This window comes from Coloeus monedula (genome assembly GCF_965178545.1).
Source record: "Coloeus monedula genome assembly, chromosome: 18".
NCBI classification, from domain to species: Eukaryota; Metazoa; Chordata; class Aves; order Passeriformes; family Corvidae; genus Coloeus; species Coloeus monedula.
The window spans coordinates 9,133,678-9,156,019 of record NC_138798.1 but is presented as its reverse complement, the minus strand read 5'-3'; the positions used below and the strand labels follow the sequence as shown (position 1 = coordinate 9,156,019).

The following is a 22,342-nucleotide window of genomic DNA, read 5'->3' as shown; positions in this document are numbered from 1 at the left end:
ACTCTACAAACTCACTTTCCTCAGAGAAAAAAATCAAATTCAAAATTTTACATGAACTGAATTAGTATTTTCTTTAGATCACATTTCAACAAGAACAGTACCCAGATGAAACACGGTAACAGCAATTCAAGAACTGCCAGAGCAATCAAGGCTAATTTGTAGCCACCATTAAATTCAAAGTAGGAACTGCCAGATTTCAGCAGTAATACTTAGCAAGCCCATTTTGCTTTCAGCAAGACAACCCATGTTCCTTCTTTGCGGGAAAACAAAAAAAGTTCCTATCTCATCTTTTTTTTTTAGCACACAATTCAGCAGTATTTAAGCATATTCCTTAAACTCCCACCACATGAGCAATCCTAACAAATCTAATGAAAATAACACAATTCAAAGTCAGGTATGTACTTTAAAAACTTTGCTGAATTAGAGAACATGAGAAATTGCAATAGTCTTTACAGCAAATAGGTGACAAAGTTCTACCTATGAAATCAGGTATTTTTTAACTACTCCACTCTCCAAAAACTAACATAATTTTTTAATTTTAAAACCAAATGAACGTGGAAGACATCCTCTCCAGGACCCTAAGAAAGTTCAAGGTCTTAAACAAGAATCTAACAATTCAGGAAGACAGGAAAGCTGTGCCTGAGCACTATTCAAATGCAGGTCACACTAAAAAAAGCTTTTGCTCCTGTTTCACTTTTGTTCCTCACATCTTGTACAAGACTCGATGAGCAAGCACCCAGAACACTTCAGAGTAAAAATTCAACATACAGCAATATTATGACCTCAAATACAGAAACCCAGTTTTATCCTTTGCACAGGAGCCAGTGCAGTGGCTGTTGTGTACTGGAGCAAATGGCTCATGCTTTGAATAGCATTCCCCTGCTCCACTGAAGCCGAACATGGCAGGAATGCGGCCAATGTCAGCCACAGCTACGTCTGTCCATGCTGGATGAGATCCTGTGCTTCCCTCCTCCTCAGTGAAACAAATACCTGAGGAGAAATTCCACATATCAAACTCTTAAGTTTAATAGTTCTACCAGAAGCCAGCAAATACAAATCCAACCCATTTGTAAAAAGCCACTTAATCCTTCCAGAGTAGTTTTCTCATCCCCCACACCTCCTAAAATCTCAAGTACTGCCAGCACTCTTCAACATCTATTATGTCCATGTGTCGGGTACTACGCCACAAAACTTGATCTGTGCCATTTTTTAGCTGCCACATCAATAGAAAAACTACATTCAATTCCATTATTGCTCAGAAAGACAAAGATGGGCACTACAGCATTCTCGAATCATTTCTCTCCAACCTGCTTACTGCCAGAATTGAGGGGGCATGATGATTCTACTTAAGTCTTTGGTCTCACTCCTGCAAGATTCCCAACATTTCATGAAGATTTTCCCACATCACTAATAGAGTACTCTTATGTCACTGATTTTAATCAGTGAACAGTAATTTAAGTGCATCAAATAGTTTCAAAAATTCAACAGAGAGAAAACACAAATGCAGTTTTGACCACCTCTAGATTAAAACAAGCTGTAGTAAGTTTTACAAGTTTATCATACATGAGGCAAAATGCCACTTGGGTGCAAACTCAAACCTGGCAGGTGTTAGAAGCAGGGTTATTTGTTTAAAGTGTATGAAAGATGGCAAGTTACTTTTAAGTCAGAAGAAATCTTTTTATTTACATTGCTAAAGAAACATTAGCACAGACCAAACATAGAAATACTAAGGGACAACACTAACTCAGTTTTGCAGCCAGCCCAGAACACTCAGCATTGTTCTACTAGAAATAGCACTTAATCCCATTTTTCTACTAGCTTTGACTCTCAAATAATTCCACTGGGCACCCCAAGTAATTGGTCCTATAGTGGGAAAGGTATGAGGAAGCACAACAGAGGCAGTGTATGAAAGAGAAGACAACACAGGAAAAAGAGTTACACAAATGAAACTATGACAAAGAAAAATCTGTTAAAGGACGAAAGAGCAGGGAATATCCCAAGACCAGCCACCAAAAGCTACTTCTACATTTCCACCCCCTGAGCTGGCTGACAATTCTCAAGCACAATAATCAATAAACAGAACAGAAACTAAATATAATGTCAGACCAACCAATTTTAATTAAGTAGGAAGTTGAATGTTATTTTGTTTAGCTATAGATAATGAAGTAACTATCAACTGCCATTAAACTTAAAACCGTATTTATTACTAAATTATCTGAATGGCAGGCAAACACTACTTAGGAGTTCCATATAGCAAATACCATTAAAATGCTGTTCGTGAAACCCAGAATTAACAGGCTGACCCTTTAAAACAAAGAAAAGTTTAAAGTTTCACAGGAAACCACAAGATGCCAGAGGATTTCACAGTTCGAGGAATATGGATTAAAGGTTAATCCCGACCTCATGTTTTTAAGCAACTAAATTGCTTGAGTTCTGCTACAGGAAATCAATGACTTCACCAACCGATCCATGATTCCTATCGGACGCGGGATCCTCTACAAAACCACCACTGAAGTGCAGTGCAGACATGTGAGCCTGCCGTGCAAGGATCCAGCATGAAACAGAAACCCTTCAGAGAGTGGAAAGCCAGGAAGGATTGGGCACTGGCAGGCACCCACCACACTTAACTGCTACAAAAAAACTGGCACCTGAACAGTCCTGGGAAACTGGGAATCTGTTCTTTAAAGCTGCAGCTTAAGAGGGACCTGTGCATTAGACTGCATTTATACAAATAATAAGCTATAACTGCACAACAAACAGACTGGCAACTAGACTTACCAAAGAACCTGGTGTCACAGGAAATCCTTAACAATGTGCTTGACAAACACCTTCAGGAGTTGCCTGAGTTTGCCAGATTTTCTTTTGGGACAGGAAGATGGACAACCCCACCTCTTACACTCCTTTCTAGCCATAACTTTCTATCAGCCTACACAGAATAAAAGATTAGCAAGGCTCTTCCCATCGCAGGTTAACCCTTGAGATCACACAGGCAAAGATCTGCAGAGCCTCTCATTAAGCCTGCCATTAGCTGTGCTCTGTTCCCTTTTTATTTAAGCACTGCCTTGTCCAGGCCATCAGCACAAGAACCCAATGCACATGTCCATTTCAAAATACAAAACCCTGAGCACCCACATTAAGCCCTGAACGGCAGGAGCTGTGATTCCACTCAGATCCTTCTAGGTTCTGCTCCAGTCAGAACTTTCAGGTATCAGAAGCTCCGCTTGAGGTACACAGGTCTGCACCACACAATGGGAAGTTCCACTAATCACAAAAGAAGTAACTCATATGCACCTCATAGCATCAAACAAGAAGTTTAAAAGGTTGCAAGAAATCACCACAAAAAAACCCAGAGACCCAGGCATTACTCAAAGATGGACCACAGAGGTAGCTACTACTCTTGCATTACAATTCAACAGCCATAACAAAGGTAATTCCAGGGGACAGAATGATTCATTGAAGTCTTGACTGGTCTTCTGACATTCACCAGGGGATTTTATATCTTTCATATTTCGTATCTAAAATTCCTCTCTCTCTTCAGTCTAGCTGTGCCTTTCCCCTCAAATACCAAGAAAGAAGCACAGCTGCTTCTTCCTGCTGCAGAGAGAGGCTGCAGCAATACTCTATTCTCCATCACTTCTGCTGTTCTGGACCAACCTTCCTCTGCCCCCAAACCTACTGTAGGGACATAGAATTCATTTGTTTGCAAACCCCCAAGGTCCCCCTCTGGTTTATTACTTCTCAGAGCCAAAGCAATGCAAACAGCCCTGCCTACTGACACCTTTCTTCTCCTTTACTTTGTAGCCACAGCTACTAGCAAATCCACTTGCACCTCAAAAATTTTGCTTTATAATTAACATCAGGAATTACCAGTCTTAAAGTATCAGACCTGCTAATAAGGTCTGATACCTTCTGCTTCGTCTCTCTGCTACACTGAGAGCAGCCACAAAAAAGCATTTTTGCATCCATCAGCCTCACTCTGCAGCTGTAAAAACAGCAAACAGCAGAGAAAGGAACATCAGGACAAGAACTCAATAATACCTAACAGTAGGAAGAAAAATAAAACTTAAAACCAGTAGATTAAGAAACAAAGGGATGAGGGGGAAAAACATCAGACTGGAAGACAGGCCAAGCCCTACTTTCAGCCAAATTAACAGAGGAGGTGTGATAAAAACCATTCTACCCCTCACTCCTAGAACCTTCCACTTGGGAATTCACCTAAATACACAGACAGGAACTGCAGCTAGCAATGACATGAACCTGAATAAATATCACTCACCACGTCTCTCACTAAGGTGGAGACAGTGAACAAAGAGCAAAGTAAGGGTTTGTATTTGCCTACCAGCAAAGTCTCTCCAGAGCAGAGGAGTACTGGCCAGAGCAAATTTTATGACTGATATATTTGGGTCTCCATTTGAATTAATCAATACACTTCAGCTAGACAAAACCAGACCTATCCAATCACAGCACACCAGTGGATCACCTTGAAACTATGCTGATCGTGGGTCTGCTTAGACCTCTACTCTAATGAGTTCTGCCTTGCACCTAAGACCAACAACTGTTGACTAAAAGACAAGAACGAGTTAGCAATTTGAACACACTTGTCAGTTGTATCATGTCAAAACACCAACACCCCACCTGTAGGAGCATAACTGCAGCTGCCAGCAAGCTCCAAAGCATATGGGAAGTTCCAACTGTGAGCGGGAGTGTGGGGTTTTAACCAGACCACTTGCACTGGCAAGTCTTTCCAAGCATTGCAGATTAAGTACGTTGTGCAGTTTTTTTTTTGAAACAGAACTTGGGTAATAAAATTACTTCCTCTAGCTGGCTTTGAAGTGGAGAAAAAACGCTGCAAGAACAAGAACTCAATTGGCTTTTAGCTGCCTGGCAAATGCTCTAATAAGAAAGCCCAATGACCTACATTCACAAGGCTCTGTACTAAACCACTATTACAAAATCCAATATAAAGCCTGACCGTGTTTAAGTGTTTTCCATTAGCAAGCAGCAGTATCTTGTTAGAGAAATATGAAAACATGTTATTGTCTTTAGTGATGATGATCTTAATTAATCCTCTAAATACCATTCTGAAACATGTCAGCTTGGTCATTCCAGACTGCTTAAGCTCCTGACGCTACACAAAGACACCAAAATCTCCACTTCTCAGTGGGATGCACTGGGATATAAACAGAAAGAGAAACTTCTTAAATATTCTCAAACTGTGAAAAACTGAATTCACAATAATTTACATCTCTGATGCTCTTCCAACAAGCGACAGAAATGCACTGGTTCAGAAACTCAGGCAAAATCAAAGGAAGCACCAGAACAGCTTATTGCAACTCAGTTAACCTACCAGTGAAATATTTCCTCACATAAAGACATCAGCTCTCTCAGCCAGCTAGTCAGATAACCTGAAGCAGAGGGGTGACTTGTCCTGGAAAAGATATTACTAAATTAAACCCTACTGTGGTAAATATCCCCAAAAAGCAACAGATAAGAGTAAAATCAGCAAGTGTTTAAAGGAAATATTAAGTCAGTCCTTTGCTCTACACCCATATAGTTGGAAGAGTTTGATACATTCAGCTTCAATTCACATGAGCAGATTTCAAAAACAACACATAACACAACTGAAGGAGAAATGCCCTACTCTGAAAAAAAAAAAAGAATGCTTTCAAAAATGCACTATAAAGCAGGCAATTAGTCAAAACAAGCAGGTTATGGTCAAAACAGAACGGGAAAGATGGAAACACTGGGACAAAAAAAAAAAATCCAAGTGGCAATTCTCAGAAGCACAAAATTACCATTAAAAGTCCACAGGCTCAGAAAAATCTAACTGCCCACAGTGCCTTCAGGAACCCAAGTCTGCACAGCTGGGGCCAATGTCATGGTATGTTGAAAGTACCTTGTGCTGTTAGTGATGGCAGTAGCACAAAATAGACCCATGTAACCAAGACAGAAAAAGCAGGGGGAAAAAAAGAAATTTTAATTAATTTCTCCTAAATTTACTAAAACCCACATCACCCTAAATGCAGAAAAAAATAAGTCCATGTAAAATCACTGCCTTTCAGATTGCATGAAAAGATACTACAGTTGAGGAGGCTTAAAAGAAGGTTTTATTTGTCTGAAGAGCACAGCAAGAACATGGGTACAAAGCTAGTGTCAAATTAACATGGAAATACAAAGAGATGCCTGATCCGCTGGGACTGAATTGTGAAGGGACTACACATTCATCTCTGAGTACATAAAACCTCCCAGCGCTCTGCAGCACTCATCTGATAGCTCCAAGTACAGATTTAAGCTAAGCAAGCTGCAGGCATCCTTCCTAAACCAGAAAGACAGTTGCTACAACACACAGGTTTAAAGAAGTAAAAAATAAAGCAAACACCACCTGGGAAATAAATTCTAAGTCCAAGTACTCTTCTGTTTCCGCTGTCTCTCCACAAAGACAAGGGAGACTTCTTCACACTGATTAAAGTGGTAAATTTGGTTCTGTATGTCCTCCGTACTTGCATGAGCCAGGTTTTCCCTACTTGCACCTCATGTTTCAGGATCAAACCATATGCTATTAATCTATCAAATGGGTGATTTGTTTGAGACATCAGATTTAAGATACTAAATGAAGCAAACCAAAACACCAAACGACATTGGCAAAGAGCTGTGAGGCCATCCAGAAATGATGGGCTCTCCTCTGAGGAGGGAGAGGCATCACCATGGACAGCTCAGCCACCGCGCTCATCTGGAGCCACCACGTAAACAGGATGGATGAGTATATTCCAAATGGAACTCAGAAACTCCTCATACAGCAAGGAATTCCAGCTGCAACACTATATCCAGCTGCATTACTTAGGTTCAGGAATACATATGGTTTGAGCAAAATTCATGGAATGCTTATGGAGTTGCCACAGTGGAATTCTAACACTACAAGTTTCAAAGCCAGTGGTGTAGAACCTGAGTTAAGGTTTGCTCACAAGGACACTTCTGCCAGCAAGGCTACAGCACCACAAATCTCTAAAGCAGGTACATTAGAGCACCAGTGGAAAAATATCATTTGTCTTAACGAAGCAAATTGAAGTGAAAAACTTATGTTCATCCATCAAGCATCAGCTGCTGACAGAGGTTCAATATCAAACTGGAATGACAAATGTGACACAATATGAAAAATGCCATTTTTTAATTTCTAGGAGGCTACAACGCTCAACACCAACAGTGTTCAGGGTCAAGTCCACCCACCTGTAAAAGCACAGAGACGGCTCTGAATAAGCTGAACCTTTTCACCAAGCAATCCAGCAGCCTGTAGTACTTAGTGCCAGCTACAAAGGAGCTGCTTGAAATCAGTTTTACATGGTACCTTCTCAGCCATAAAAGCCTCTAGCTGTAATAATACTAGGCTACCAACACAATGGGGGTTTTTTGGCTACTTCAGTGCATATCATAAGCCCTGTATATACACTGCACTGCCAAAAAAACAAGCTAAAACAAAACAAGGCAGACACAGAGACGTTTCAACACCCAAGTTAGTTATTGAAATAACTCTGCCTACACTGACCCAATTGTGTTTCAGCTCTGCTGGGAACTCGCTTAGACGCAGTTCATTAATACTGTTATGTTTTATTAGTCTGGGTCATAAAAGTTATTTTGAAGAGAAAAAACAAGGGGGTTTAAAGTAACCATGGTTCTTACTCTTCTATTTACGAGGAGCACGTATCACCCAGAAACAGTCACTTAGTGAAATGGGAGGACAATTTCCAAACCTGCAAAGCCACCCCAGGCAGCCTCACGCTTTGGCTACTGATGCTCTTTGGCAAGAGCTGCCCACGACCGAGGGCTTTGCCAAGCTCCAAGAGAGTTCAACACCCGAAAAGAAACCCCAGCTGAGCGATATACCTAGAAAAGCTGTAGTTTTCCACCCGCAAACACCAACCACTTCTCCAAAGTTAATCATCTTAAGATTTTAAGCACCATGCCTAGCAGCTAGCACATAAACTCCATCGCTGAATTATTTCCTTAAAAGAAGCACAAACAGAACCAGAAAAACGAACCAGGTGCAGCAGGTTTTTTTCTCTTTCTGGCATGATTAAACGGCACTTTGAAAGCAAGCATTTTGCCTGGCCGTGCTGGCACCCAAGGCCCACATCATAAAAGCAGGTAAGTAAGAAGCACCTGAAAACTTAGCGACCACATTTTCTGTGCTCATTACCCACTGGGTTATGTAGACTTCTACCCAAGCTTTCACACTTTGACACGAACGTTTTACCCTGACTCCCAGGGTAAATCCAGGCTCTCTCGGATCCAGGCAGCCCGCACAGTGGACCGACCGATGCTCGGCCGCGTCCGGGCTCTGTTTAAACGCAAAAAGCAGCGGCAAAGCCCAAACCTCCCCGGAGGGGCCGGCTCCGGGCCACTCCGCCCCCCGATCCGGGCTGTCCCCGGCAACCCCGGGGGCTCAACCTGCCGGCCGCCCGGGCCCGGCACCCCCGGCCCCGCCGCCGCCCCTACCTGGCCGCAGCGGCTCGGTGATGCTCAGCACCAGGAGGAAGAGGAGGAGGAAGGTGCCGCTGTCCGCCTTGGGCACCATTTATCCTCCGTTCATCCTCCCCCGGCACAGCGCCACAAACCCGCGGGGAGGGACGCGCGGAGCGGCGGGAGGAGGGGCCGCCGCCGGGCCCGCGGGGGGCCCCGGTCCGCACCGAGCTTTTCCCTTGCCCTCCCTCCGCCGTTCGCCGCCGCCCCGGGCGGAGCCGGCGGCCCTGGCTGCGGCGGGAGCGGCGGGAGCGGCGCGGGTCTGGCGGCCGCGCTGGGGCGGCTCGCAGGGCTCCGCCGGCGCACAAGATGGCGGCCGCGCCTCCCCGCCGCCGTGCCCGCGCCGCCCCGCCCCCTCCCGCCGCGCGCCGCCCGCCCAATCGGCAGCCAGGGGGCGGGGCCGGGCGCGCGGAGCAGCTCACGCCCCGCCCATCACGGCGGGGGCGGGGCCGGGCGGGGCGGGGCCGGGGCCGCCGGCAGGGGGCGGGGGCGGGGCGGCACCGAGCGCTTCGCGCTCCCCGCGACCCCCGGAGCTCCACAGCAGCCCCTCGGTCGCCCGCGGGATGGCCACCGATGGCCACCACAGTCCCCCCAGGATGGTTTCTGTCAGTCCCCTCAGTCCTCACCAGAATGGAAACCCCATTCCCTCCATCTCCCCAGAATAGTCTTGCTCAGTTCCCTTCACCGCCCCAGCACAGCCTCCATCAGTCCCCTCCGCCTCAGAACAGCATTTCCCTGTCTCCAGCTGGAGTGTCGTTTCCTGCTTACATCCATCACTGCCTGACCGCCTTTCCCATCCCCGCTGGAACAGTCCCAACCAGCTTCCTCTCTTCCCCGGGACAGCCTTTCCGAGTCCCCTCCATCTCTGCTGCGATGGCCTTTCCGTGCCTCTGCAGGAATTTCCCAGTGCTACGACCCTGCCTGGCCCGCAGCAGAGGCACAAAGCTCTGCACCTTCCCAGCCCCAGCAGGCTCCCAGGTTGACCATCTTTTGCTTCTTCATTTCTGTGCTCCCCTCGGCCCACGGCGGCGGGGTGAAACAGTCCCTGCTCTGGTGTCTGCAGGGTGGCACCGACACGCAGCACCCAGCGCTGGACACTCCACAGCCAGCGCCCGGCAGTGCCAAAGCCGGCCGCTGTTTCCATACCTCCTGGAAACATTGTGTTCTCGGTTCCCAGGCCCAGACAGAAAGGAAATGCATAAAGAAAACTAATTGTGCTGCTCAGGTCATTGTTAGTGGCCCTGCAAGTGACAGGTGTCTGTAGGAATTTGACCCTGGGTGTTGCTGCACGTCAGCCGGGCAGGGTGGTGGCTGTCCCTGCCTGGAGTCAGCGGCCTGGTGCCACAACTCTTCTGGTGCTGGATGGAGGTCAGGTGGTGTTTGGGATCAAAAGGCAGTTTTAGCATCAAGACCCACTTCCCAAATTCATCTGGAATTTCCACTGACAAGGGGAAGCATTTGGGCAGCGCCACGACATGAGCTCAGCCAGGGGCCAGACACAATGCCATGGTCAGCAGAGAGCTGTCACTGGCCTCTGCAGGGAATTCCAGCTTTTTAGTATAACCTATTCAAAGTCAAAACCCGGGAAGCTGTCTGGGAAATGTTTATACTTTTTTAATATTTACAATGCGGTGTTCTCTTTTGCTACAACCTGTATTTTTCAAATAAAACATTGACATTCCAATAACGATCATTTTGACCCAATTTTACCTACTCCCTGTTTCCCAGTTAGTACCAATTACTCACTATACCCAGCAGCAACTTTTTCTCAAGGGTTTTCCTGATGGATGTACACCTACTTCTGCTCTCTCACGGCTCCTGCTCGCCCTTAGTCACTGACTGCCCCACGTGTCAGCTGCCAACCTGCAGGCAGGGAACAGGGGCTTCTGTGGGATTTCTTGAGCGCTCACTGCCTCTGTGCCCCAGGAGCTGTTGCTGTTCTCAGGTCAGTAGCACCGGGGAGGTGCTTCTTCCAAACCTAAATGTGCAGTTTAACATGGGAGGGGAAATTGGTGCCTGCCAAGAGCTGCCTGGAGCTGGGGTAGCAGCAAGCGTGAGCTGGGGGCCTCAGGAGCTGCCTCAGGAGCACTGCATGGCCAGGAACATGCTTGGGGACCCGCTGGAGTGCGCCACAACCAGCAGGGCACTGCCTGAAGATTTAGGCCAAAACCCACTTTCCCAGTTCTCATGTGCTGCCAAATGCTGTCACAACCCAAGAGCCTGTGGGGACCTGAAATATGACATCCTCCAGCAAAAAAGCAGGAGCATCAAACTCCCCAGCTTTGCTCCTCCCATGGGATGATGTGGGGACAGACTGTTCTGAGCCTGGCTTCCTGCAGCACAACCTCATAGGCCACCTCCAGACTGATCCAGGGTATCCTTATCCACCCCAGGGCCTGGGCATTACACCATACAGGGTGATGCATAAATAAATACCCTATGATGCCTCCACCATGAGAGCAGGGCACAGGCTGCTTATCCCTGGCTTTTGTCCCAAGGCAAGGCAGGCCTCGTTTCCCCCATGCCACATCCTGCAGCACGCCCAGCTCTGAAGAGAGGCGGGTCTGGAGCACAACCATGTGCCTGGCAGCCCCTCAGCACCCCTGAGCAAACAGGCAATGAACGGCCCAACAGCACCAAAGTGAAGGGTGAGAGGTACCCACTGCCCCAGGCTGTGCCAGGTCAGCTGCTGGAGCTGGGAGAGGTGGAGGAAAGGGCTCATGGTGAGGGTGGTTGAACCCTGGCCTGACCCTGAGATGGGGCTTGTAACCAGCTGCTTTTGGGCCAGCAGCCATGAGCTGGGGATTGAGGCAACAAGTGCAAATATGAGGAAGTGAGAATTGCTCCATTTCCCTCTCCCCTGAGTGAGTGGACCCATTTCCTTTATCTTTACAGAGAAATAGCCCAATCCTCCAAAACAACAAAGTGTCTCAAACCACAGCTTTCCTTTTGACCTAGAACCTGCTTTTGGATGCATGAAAAGCTGCAGCCCCTGCACCATGCAGAGATGGTTACCCCTGGGCCAGGGAGAGGCTCCTGCCCCTGAAGGTGCAGGGCTCAGAGAACCAGCTTGGGGCTCAGTGATTAGATTTGCAAGAACAAGAATCTCTTGTGGTCTCCATTTTCTTTCCCCCACGGGGCAAGGAGCCAAGGCCCAGGCTGCACATGGCAAGCACCCACAGCCTCTGGATGTGATGGTGTTCACACCATGTGGACATAGGTCCACTATGACTTCCAAGCATCCACTGACACACCACAGCCAGCCTGGCCATGCAGGAGAGGCCTGGGGTCACCACTGCTCATTGCCAGCCACCTCTGCAGCATCAGGAGAGCTCTAGGTGCTATTATGGCTAAGGGAGCAAGTGTGCTTGGGCCTTGCACATAGGAAAATGCAGATGCATTGCAACAGCAAAAGAAAAATAACCTGCTAAAAACGGGAGAAAAAAATCACAAGTCATCAAGAACCAAGATGTTTTTTTCACACTGGATTTGGCCCTGTAAGGCACATTATCTGCCACTGCTACAGCACCTACAGCAGCAAAAATATCTGGCAACGAAGAATTAACTGATTCCCTAATTACAGATAGCAGGGGCTGAACTGCAGCAGGAAGCAGAGAACAGACATTACAATAGCATTACAGGAACAGCCGATCTGAAGAGCACTACAGCCTTCAAACAGATCCAGTTATACAGCATGTAACTGAAAGTATGTTACAGTTTCAACAAACATGTGAAGGCCCGACAGTGTGGCAGAATCAAGACTGTGATTTTAGTATGGCTGTCTAGGGTAACTCACTTGAGAGCAAACACAAAACCAACAGCATCCACAGGATATTTAATGCAACCTGCTTTTAAGCATGAATTGCACAATGTGGAAGTAACCACCCTCAGATACCACATTCCCCTATTATTCCAGCTACACCTTGGTATGAGCACAGTCAGTTTGAAATGCTGTGGCAGAGAGATGCCACATCCCACTCCTGACCCATGTGTACACCCCATCCACAGTCCCTCGAATGCTGCTCAGTCTTTCCATGCATCCCACACTCAGAGGAGCTTCTGCACCCACATCTTCTGTGGGGCAGGAATCCCACATCTACTCCTTGCTCCTGGTCTCCTCAGTGACCCAAACTGCAGGCCAGGGTCTGACCACCTGCCTGTGTACCTAACGGAGAGGTCCTATGCTTAATGGGGACAAGCATTTCACTATGAAATAAATAGTATTTGAAATTACCTAAGAACTTGGTTCATATTTAGCCAGTTCAGTCCTTAAAGAACAATTCTGAAAGCATGGAAACTTTAGTAAATGCACTCCTTTTATATTGATTCATGAGCACCTGAAAATAATTTTTTTGTTTAAAGAAAAAAAATATAGCCTTCAAGTATTTCTGGGCTAAAAAGGCAAAAATTACTAATTTTTGAGTCATAATTCCTAGCAATGCCATGTTGATCAATTTATTTTCACAAGGTGCACTATAAAAACAGCCCCTGAGAAGGGTTTTTCACAGTCAGGGATACAAGTTTTGGAAGTGTAAGGGGAAACCACACAAGAGGAAGCTCTCCACCAAGACAAACACAGCATCCAACACCCCAGACCTCAGAGAAGGCTGCAGACACTCCTCAAGTTGCTGGATAAGACTTTCCATGGATATTCCCTCAGTAAAACATCCCCTGACTATAGCAAACGCCAACACTGCCAAGTGTTACAAGTGTGGTGCAAGAAGTGAACACATCTAGCTACGCCTGCTTCCTCCTAAAAGGTGCACGGTGCTTCTCCAGGCTGGATCACACTACACGAGGGCTCATTTCACACACAAAGGTCAGCTCATATGCAGCAACCACAGCACTGAGTGCAGGCTATGTATGGTTAAAATTGCTTTTCCTTTTTTTGGCCAATTCTAAAAACTAACGCCGAAAGTTTCAAAGAATAGGAGGAAAACACCAAAGAAAAACCCCAGTGTGGCTATCAGAAGTACCACTTCTGTCTTTCAGAATGGCACTGTCATCATGGTGGATGACACGGGACTGTCCCTGGCTCCTGCATCATGATTATCAACTCTGGAGCCACACACAGAGCAGCTATAAAAAGAAATCTGGTTCCTTCCTTCTGCCAGCTGCAGAACAGGGCAAGCTCAAAACCTGCAGAAGAAAAGCCTGAGCAAAAGCAGCAAGGCAAATCCCATTCTGCAAAGTGTAAGGAGTGAAGGAGGAAATTAGGTCCTCTTAAGGAATGCTGGTTTTAACAAGATCACAAAGTTAGTCAAACTTGTGAACTGCACTGGCTTAAAGAGAACCTCTCTAAAATTCTGTGTCGTGCCTCAGTATACACATGGTCATGTCCTCCCTTCTGCAAACTACAAACTAGTTTGACAATCTGGAGCCAAGTCCAGTTCAGCCTTCTAGAAAGGTTTACCCCACTTAAGAAACAGACGTTGGTGTACAGAAACGAATTTAAATGCACAGCTGTCTTAAAAAACAGAAAGGTATCTTTAAGAAATTATCTGCATTTTCCCAGTTTCCAGTAACCAGTCTGCAGTTCACTGAGCACAGCCAGATCACTACCACCTTGCTGGTGATTGGAATGTTCAGAAGAAATCAGATGCCTTTCTTCTTTTGGGAAGCTGCAGTAAATTGTCCGTGATGGATGTAGTATCCTGAGATACTGGTGTCTGAGATACTGTCCTAGACTGTGGGGTGCTCTGGGGGGTTTGAGGCCCACTGGCCGGGGTCTTGTAACCAGGAGTTCCTGTGTGGGCTGGGGAGGGAGTGTAGCTGGCTCGCAGGGCTTTGTCGGTGTATTTACTTGCAGTCCTGTTTACAAGTCTTTGCAAAGCTGGTGACATTGCTGGGCTTAGTCCTTTTGGAGTAAGGCTGAAATAGAATAAACAGTTTTAAGAGATTTTACAGTAAAAAATCTGCCTTTATCAGGAAAGGCATTATTACCTCCCTACATGAGTTCCCCCCCACAGAGCAGACTCACTGCCTGCAGGTAAATGCAGCCTATCTCTCTAGAGAAACGAGTGACAGAAACACTGCCTACTGCCCTCCCAAACCTGAGTGACGCTGCCCGACTTCTCCTTTGAGCCCATTCTGTCCTTCCTGTGACCCCCTCAAGCAACTCTTATCATGTCTCCTCTTTGCAATGAGGCAAGACACTGATCCAGAAGCATCGCTGGGTGGCTGCAGGGCAGAGCAGTAATGCAGACAAGGAGTGTCAGGAACAGCCACCAGCCACTTTCCCTCAGGAATTAAGTTCCATTTCTAAATTTCTAATAACTTTCAGTTCGAATGTACCTCTTCCTGCTTCCAGTATCCTTCCTTACCATCATTCCTCCCTTTCTACATGTGCTGATTTAAATGTCATCAGATAATACCCACCCTCAGTTCTGCTGTCAAAACAGAAGTCTCACCTGGCCAAGTTTTCTGTCACTTTTCGAAGTGCCTCCTGCTTCTTTGCTCGGTTTTTAGCTGCCACTTCATTGGCCATCTTGAGTCCTAACCTCTCACGGCGCCCGGGCTCCAGGATCTATAAATGGATCACACAGTTCACTCACCAAGGCACTCAAGAGTGCTGAAAAAATGAGTCAAAGCACCTTCAAAGCTGGATTCCAGTGTACAGGGATCTAAAGCAGGTAGAAGTGGGGTCAGCCCGCACCTCTCTGCTGCTGCATAAAAGCCAAAGAGGACACAGAGCCCTTCAACCTGCCTTAGCAAGAAACAAAAATGGTAAAACCAGTCCAGTCAAGGAAGCAGCCATTACCTCTGGCATTTCCTCCTGCTGTTTCTCCTAGATAAACAATGTCACCTGTGTCTTGCCTGGCCTTTAGCCAGCCAGCTCTCAGGCATACAGAGACATTGCTAAACAGCAGGAGAACCAGTCAAGGCCTTTGGAGTCTGACAAAACAGAGGCACATACAGCAAATTACACCTTTCTTTAACTAGGAGTCTCAGACAGCTCACATTCAATGACACCAGCAGGAGACAAGTGGCATGCAGGATTAGGTGCCATTAATAAAGCCAGAGTGTCTTTTCTACTCTCAACTGATACACCTGCCTCAGGCTGTGACAGCCAGAAGATGAAAACAGAGGAAATGCTGAAATTCCCACCTATTCATACATTAAAATCAGAAAAATTGAGCATGTCTTCAGCTTCCTCTGAAAGCCGTTCTATCTTGGTCCACCACCAAATGCAGAATCTCATTCTCCTGCCAGCAGTGCATATTCCACCTCAGGTAGCTCCAAGTAGATCTCACGTGGATCCATGCTCACCTCCACCCTCCAAGCACAAACTAGATTATTAGTCTTAAGGTCTGGGAACACCACCCAGGCATGTGTCACACTCCATGTTAATCTATTACTTACTCACTTGCCTTTCCCTTCTTAGTTCTTCCCCCCCAGAAAAGAATGTCATGCTGGCTTGCTGACATGAAATACCTTGAAAGCTGGTCCAGGTGTTCTGTCCACATATGGTCTTTCTGACCCTTCCAGACGCAAAGGGGTGCTTTCAATTTCACCCCATGTCATAAAAGGCGACTCATTCACACCTAAAAACAAATTCAAAAAGTCATGCCCATGCAAGACATTTGACTATTCATACACCACAACAACAACAAAAAAAACCCCAAACCAACCAAAAAAAGATACACAAATTAGGAAATACAGCAAATTCATCAACAAAGGAGCCCCTCCACTGCAGAGGAAAAGAAGAAATCACAGCCAGTGTGAACAGTAACATGTGGTCCCCATTAAAAGGGAATCTCAAACTCACAGGATTGCCTGTAGCTGTGTCACCCTCTCAGTTACAACAACCAAGCACCATCCTTTCCATGTCTTTATTTTTCCATTTGCTAAGCTTTTGATTAATGACACTTTCATTTTTCCCTCTGTAGTACTGGTCCTCCCCTCTGCTGCTGTATGAAAACTCCTTCAACACGGGAAACTCTTTAAAAGTAAGAAAACAGGCTTCTGCCTGACTTAAGGAATATGTAATAGCCAAATGTACCCTCCAATCACCTCAGGAGCAGCCTGTACCAAACAGTGACTGCACCTTGTCTAACAGGTGTAGAAAGGATTCTAAGAGCCCGATTAAGTCACTGCTAGAAAATCCCCCTGGTCCAGGGTTTGGAAAAGGCATTTACAATGGAGAAAGGAGGTGCTCCAAATGCCACCTACAGGTTTTCCAGAGGGAAAGCTGCAGTATGTGCAGGTTTTGGCATAACCACAAGAAGCACAGGAAACAGCATGGCTGCTGAAGAACAGCTACACATTCAGATACCACGTTTCAACTTGAAGAAAAATAATCAGTTTGCTCTAACTGAAAGGACCCGAAAGCTAGATGATTCCTGAGCAATGGCACAGCAACTTGCTCAGAGCCTCTTGGTGCTATGTGACTTTTCCTACCAGTGTACTGGACTAGGATTTAAGCCCTGCATCCAGTTGGCATACATGGCACAAGGTTTTACCTCCTCATCGAATCCAGTAATGACAGCCTAGTGTTGAATAGAGCATCAAAATAAGTGCAATAATAGTCCTCTTAGAGCAGAAGAAATAAGAAAACCCTCTTACCTGGAGCAGGAGAGGGGGTTGCCACAAATCCATATCCGTTCACTTTTGGAGAATCTTGGGGTATCAGTTCTTTCCCATCGGGTCCCACTTTGCCCTGTTTGTACTGAAATAAAAAAGACAATGCCATTCATGTGGAGAAAGGTGTGAGTCAGCTGCATCCAGCACACACACAGTTCTCCTGGGGGATGAACCACACCAGAGGGCAAAGCCTAACTAGGTTTGAGTCAGAAGAAGTAAAATTATCCAACCTGAGCATTGAGGGCTGCAGCTTGTTGGAGCTGTGATTTGCTCACAGCTTGGCTGAAAGGGTCCTTCACAAAACGGGTGTTTCGATGCACAACTTCCCTGGGTTTCTTAAAGACATCACTCTCATCAGGTACACCTTGAAAAGCAAAATGCCTTTTAAAAAAGAGCTCTTTTCTCTACTTCACTGGCTCACAGAAATTATCATTTGTATATTTATAGTCAAAAAATAAAACTACATTTACAAAAATATGCATTTTTCTGTAGCAACAAACAGACTAACAAGTCCAAGGAGGATTCTTTGAGCAGAAGCAAACAATGAATGAAGATGACAACAAAGTGCTCATAAAGAAGACAGACCAGGAAAGAGCTTTGGCTGCTGAAAACAAGTACTTCTAGAATACAGATAACAAGCTTTTCAATGGCAGAGAGAACATAATCAAACTTTGGAATCAGAGGCCAAGGATGAAGAAGGTAAGAGAGAAAAGGAAAAAAAACGAAAACCCCCACTTTTTAAAAACAGCTTTACAGAAGAAAAAGCACAGCATTACCTGTAAGAGCTGCTCAGTCACGTACAGAAACGCTGTAAGCACTATTTGGAGCCAACACACCGAGGACCAATGGCTCACCTGTTGGGTAATACATGAGGGTGTTTCGAGCCGTGTATTCCCAGGTATCCAGTCCAGCTTTCACGTTCTCCAGAGCTTGCTGCTCGGCTGAAGGAAGTGCCAGGTTTTCATTTTGTCGCTGAAAGGGCAATGGAAAAAAAAAAAAATCAGGTCTGAAGCAGCCTCCTGCAATCTTTTATTGGACACAACTTGGAGAGGTCAGTCACAAGCTTAGCCACCTGCCCTAGAACACTTTGCATAAGGCACATAACAGACTCTGAGGGATAGTTGGGATAAAAAAATAACACTCCCTCAAAACAACAGCAGCAAACACCCACATGTCAGTGCCAAACTTCATTAAAAGGCACTGCATCCCCCACCCATCAATGACACATCTGTGCCAGCTGCTCACTGCTGATGGTTAAAGACTGACAAGGCAGGCCCAGAACAGCTCCTGGACCTCCCCTGCAGGTAGCTGAGGAAGGCAGCACAGCCAGCCATGCTCATGCAGTTCTGTGCTTCAGCAGCTGAGTGGGTTATTACTGATAACAGAAAACTGAAATAAGACAGACAACCTAACTGCAAATAATAAAAGGCAGATGGACAAACAACAGGAACTGTGCTCAGTTGCTCTCCCTGGTGTTGCTGCTTGTGGAAGAGGCTGCCAAGGACAGCAATACCTGCACTCTGTGCAGTGCTTTGCAGTCTCAAAGCTTTCAGAAGACACAAATCCTCAGCAACTAAGTCAGCACTGTTCTTGTGTGACAGAAGGGGAACAAACAAGACTGCACAAGGAAGCAAACAGCAGTCATAGGACCCAGGAAATTGAGCCTTAGCAGAAACACAGTGAAATGGTATTTCCCTGCTGTGTCCCTCTGGAAGAGCAGAGACAGAGCTGAGGCAATTCCCTACCCGGGTGTACTCCTCCTCTGCGCTGTACAGCCAGGCGTGCTTGACTTTCTCCTTCTCTTTGGCCACTTCCATGATCTGCTCAAACGAAGCATTATCCTCACTCGTGTGCTTTGCTAAGAAGGTGTCCAGGCTGGGAAGAGCATCTTTATCATCTTTTTCTGCTTCTCCTAACAAGAGAAGGGAGGAAGCCTGAGGAAGGTTAATGTCTCCCTTTCTGTGAGAGCACTGTTTCTACCTCCTAACCCAAGGACACACTAATAACTAACATCAAATTTGGTCAAAGAAATAGATCCACACAGAGTGGTGCAGTAATAAATCTGTTTTGGAACATGTATAACCAACTTTCACATAAACCTCTTTATGGCATTTACAGCAATTTACTTTAAAAATAAAATGCACAAGTGGCCAGCTGCTGGCAGATGTTTTCTTTTCTGAAGAATTCTGCTAGAGAAACATAATTCTCCTACCTTCCTCTGCAGTCTTGATGCCAGCTTTAGATTTATTTCCCACTGGAAGGCCACCTGGATGCACTTCTGGGGTTTCAAACGTGGCTGGGGTAACATCTGCCAAAAAAAAAAAAAAATTTTTACTTGGTTACTGGAGCACACAACAGGACTTGCTGTAAGGATCATGTGCCAAACAAGTCACAGAAGGTGTATCAAGAGAACAACAATTTAATTAAAAACTTGTGAAAAAAACTCCAAAATGTTTTATTCAATTCTGTCTCAAGCTCCAAACAAGATTTTACTCTCATCCAAGATGTTTTTGTCCTGCTGGGAGAAATTCCCAGGAGAGCCACAGCCCAGTATATTTGTCACCCTACACCCTGCTTTTGCCAACAGAAGCAGCAGCAGATTAAACTTAGGCCAGGCCAGGAGCAGCACCTGCAGTGGGGGAGGAAGGGACACTGCCTGGTGACACGTGTCCTTTGTCACAAGAAAGCCACTTACCCAAACCCCACTGCAAAAGCTGAGCCAGGGGCTGGGCCTTAAGAAACACCTGAACTGGAAGTTAGAGAAAACATAAAACAGAACAATGGATCCCTGCTGTGGGAACCTCCGATAACCACGAGCTTCCCACACCTTCTGTCCCCAGTACACGAAAATCTCAAATGTCTGTAGATGCAACAAGAATCCCTAAAACTACAAACTAAAATAAGGATTCAAAACATAGCTTAGAATTTCTGATAGTAGAAAGCATATAGCATTCCCTAGGGAGCAGGAACTTGGCAAAACATGCCTATAAAGAATGGTTATTAAAAGGCTGCTTTTTCCAAAACCCTTCCCTCAAGGAGTTATTAGACACCATCAAAGAGAAATTCAGCACCAGCCACCAGCCACCGGCTACTGCTCAAACTGGTACACTTAGTTCTCATGCAACATCAGCCTCAAATCGTTAAGATAAGCATTGCCCACACAAAGCCAGATAAAGCTGAGCAGCAATATCAGATACAAACCCCTTATGCCCCAAAGAGCCAGTTCTTACAGGGTGCAGGTGTGTCCCTCGACGATTTGCTCAAAGAAGAGCCAAACTTGATAGCAATTTGTCTCATTTTCTCCAAGTCGCCATTTTCTTCAGCCTCCAGATACTCCTTCTGTGCTCGCAACTTCTCCACATCGGGAAAAAAGTCTCGCTGGATGATCTTCTCTAAGCTCTACAAAGAGAGAGACAACTGCAATGACGTGCTGGGACGCCTGGAGTGCCGGCTCAGTTGGGAGCCAGCTGTGCACAGCCACGGGCAGGCCGGGGAGCCCCCGGGCACAGGGCCGGTGGCAGAGCGCTGACAGCTGTCGCCGCAGCAGGGGCGGGAGCCCGAGGGACGGCTCCGGCCCACTTGGATCCGCAACCGCGGTTGCAGCGGGCAGCGGCCGCGGACGGACCCTGCCGGGCGGAGCCCAGCCGAGCCCCGCGGCGCTGGAAGTGTTCGGCCCAAGCACCGGCGGAGCGGAGCCTCCGGCTCAGGCCCGGGCCCGCCGCCGTACCTCGATATAGGCCTCCTCATCCAGGATCTTCTTCGGGTGCCTCGGGGCCAGCGACACCACCTCCTTCCCCGTCACGGCGGCGGGAGCCGCGACGGCAGCTGGCACTAGGGCGCCGGGAGAGGCCACGGGCAGCGGAATCGCTTCCATCGCGTCGGAACCAGTCCGCCGCTCCTTCTCCTCCGCCGCCGCCGCGAACGCGACGGGGCGTGACGTCACATGTCCGCGCCACGGGGAGCCGGAATGCCCGCCCCGCCCCCAGCCCGGGAGAAGCGCGGGCCCGCGTGCGCCCCCTGCCGGTCCGGAGGACCCACCCGGTCCCGCGCCCTGACAGCGGCGCCACCTCGGCCCGAGCGCCGGGATGGGAGCCGGGATGGGAACCGGGATACACACGGGATACACACGGGATATACACGGGATGGGAACCGGGATACACACGGGATACACACGGGATGGGAACCGGGATGGGAGCCGGGATGGGAACCGGGATATACACGGGATACACACGGGATACACACGGGATGGGAACCGGGATGGGAACCGGGATGGGAACCGGGATACACACGGGATACACACGGGATGGGAACCGGGATGGGAACCGGGATGGGAACCGGGATACACACGGGATACACACGGGATGGGAACCGGGATGGGAACCGGGATACACACGGGATACACACGGGATGGGAACCGGGATGGGAACCGGGATACACACGGGATACACACGGGATGGGAACCGGGATGGGAGCCGGGATGGGAACCGGGATGGGAACCGGGATACACACGGGATGGGAACCGGGATGGGAGCCGGGATACACACGGGATGGGAACCGGGATGGGAGCCGGGATGGGAACCGGGATGGGAGCTGGGATGGGAGCTGGGATGGGAGCCGGGATGGGAGCCGCGATACACACGGGATGGGAACCGGGATGGGAACCGGGATGGGAACCGGGATGGGAACTGCGATACACATGGGATGGGAACCGGGATGGGAGCTGGGATGGGAACCAGGATGGGAACCGGGATAGGGACAGCGATACACACAGGATGGGAGCCGGGATGCACACGGGATGGGAGCCGGGATGGGAGCCGGGATGGGAACCGGGATGGGAGCCGGGATGGGAACCGGGATACACACGGGATGGGAACCGGGATACACACGGGATGGGAACCGGGATGCACACGGGATGGGAGCCGGGATGGGAGCTGGGCGGATCCCCCCAGTGCCCCCACGGTCTCTCCAGACCTCCTCAGAAACACCCCGGCCTTCCCGGGGAGTGGGAGCCCCGCCCGGCCGCTCGGGCAGGGGGGACAGGGCAGTTTTATTGATCTCGCTGCTTTCCAGCTCGTGGGTTCTCTTTGGCCCCGCCAGGAACACAGACACGGCTCGCTGTGACGGGGACTGGCTGGCAGCAGGGCTGAGGCGAACGCTGCCTGTGCCGACCCTCTCACCACAACAGGTTCATCACCTCTGCCCCGGACTATGGGCAGAAACCCGTGTTTCTTTGTTAGGAAACAAA

The 22,342-nt window shown here is 47.7% G+C and overlaps 2 protein-coding genes across 2 annotated transcripts in view; both read right to left on the bottom strand.

The window, feature by feature from the left end:
- Positions 1-8,831, bottom strand: part of DGCR2 (DiGeorge syndrome critical region gene 2) — a 45,433-nt gene extending 36,602 nt beyond the window's left edge. Inside the window, exon 1 of the mRNA XM_082293381.1 lies at positions 8,491-8,831. Within this exon, the coding sequence (XP_082149507.1) occupies positions 8,491-8,569 (79 nt within the window). The 5' untranslated portion in view covers positions 8,570-8,831. The remainder of the gene's footprint in view (positions 1-8,490) is intronic.
- Positions 8,832-11,977: 3,146 nt separating this feature from the next.
- ESS2 (ess-2 splicing factor homolog) lies at positions 11,978-21,007 on the bottom strand. Its single transcript, XM_082293133.1, has 10 exons — positions 20,825-21,007; positions 20,328-20,496; positions 19,310-19,405; positions 18,843-19,009; positions 17,952-18,069; positions 17,328-17,461; positions 17,080-17,182; positions 15,949-16,058; positions 14,925-15,040; positions 11,978-14,385 (listed from the first exon to the last, which is right to left on the bottom strand). The coding sequence occupies exons 1-10, from the start codon at positions 20,969-20,971 to the stop codon at positions 14,100-14,102; spliced, it is 1,446 nt and encodes a 481-aa protein (XP_082149259.1). The 5' UTR covers positions 20,972-21,007; the 3' UTR covers positions 11,978-14,099.
- Between the last annotated feature and the right edge of the window lie 1,335 nt (positions 21,008-22,342).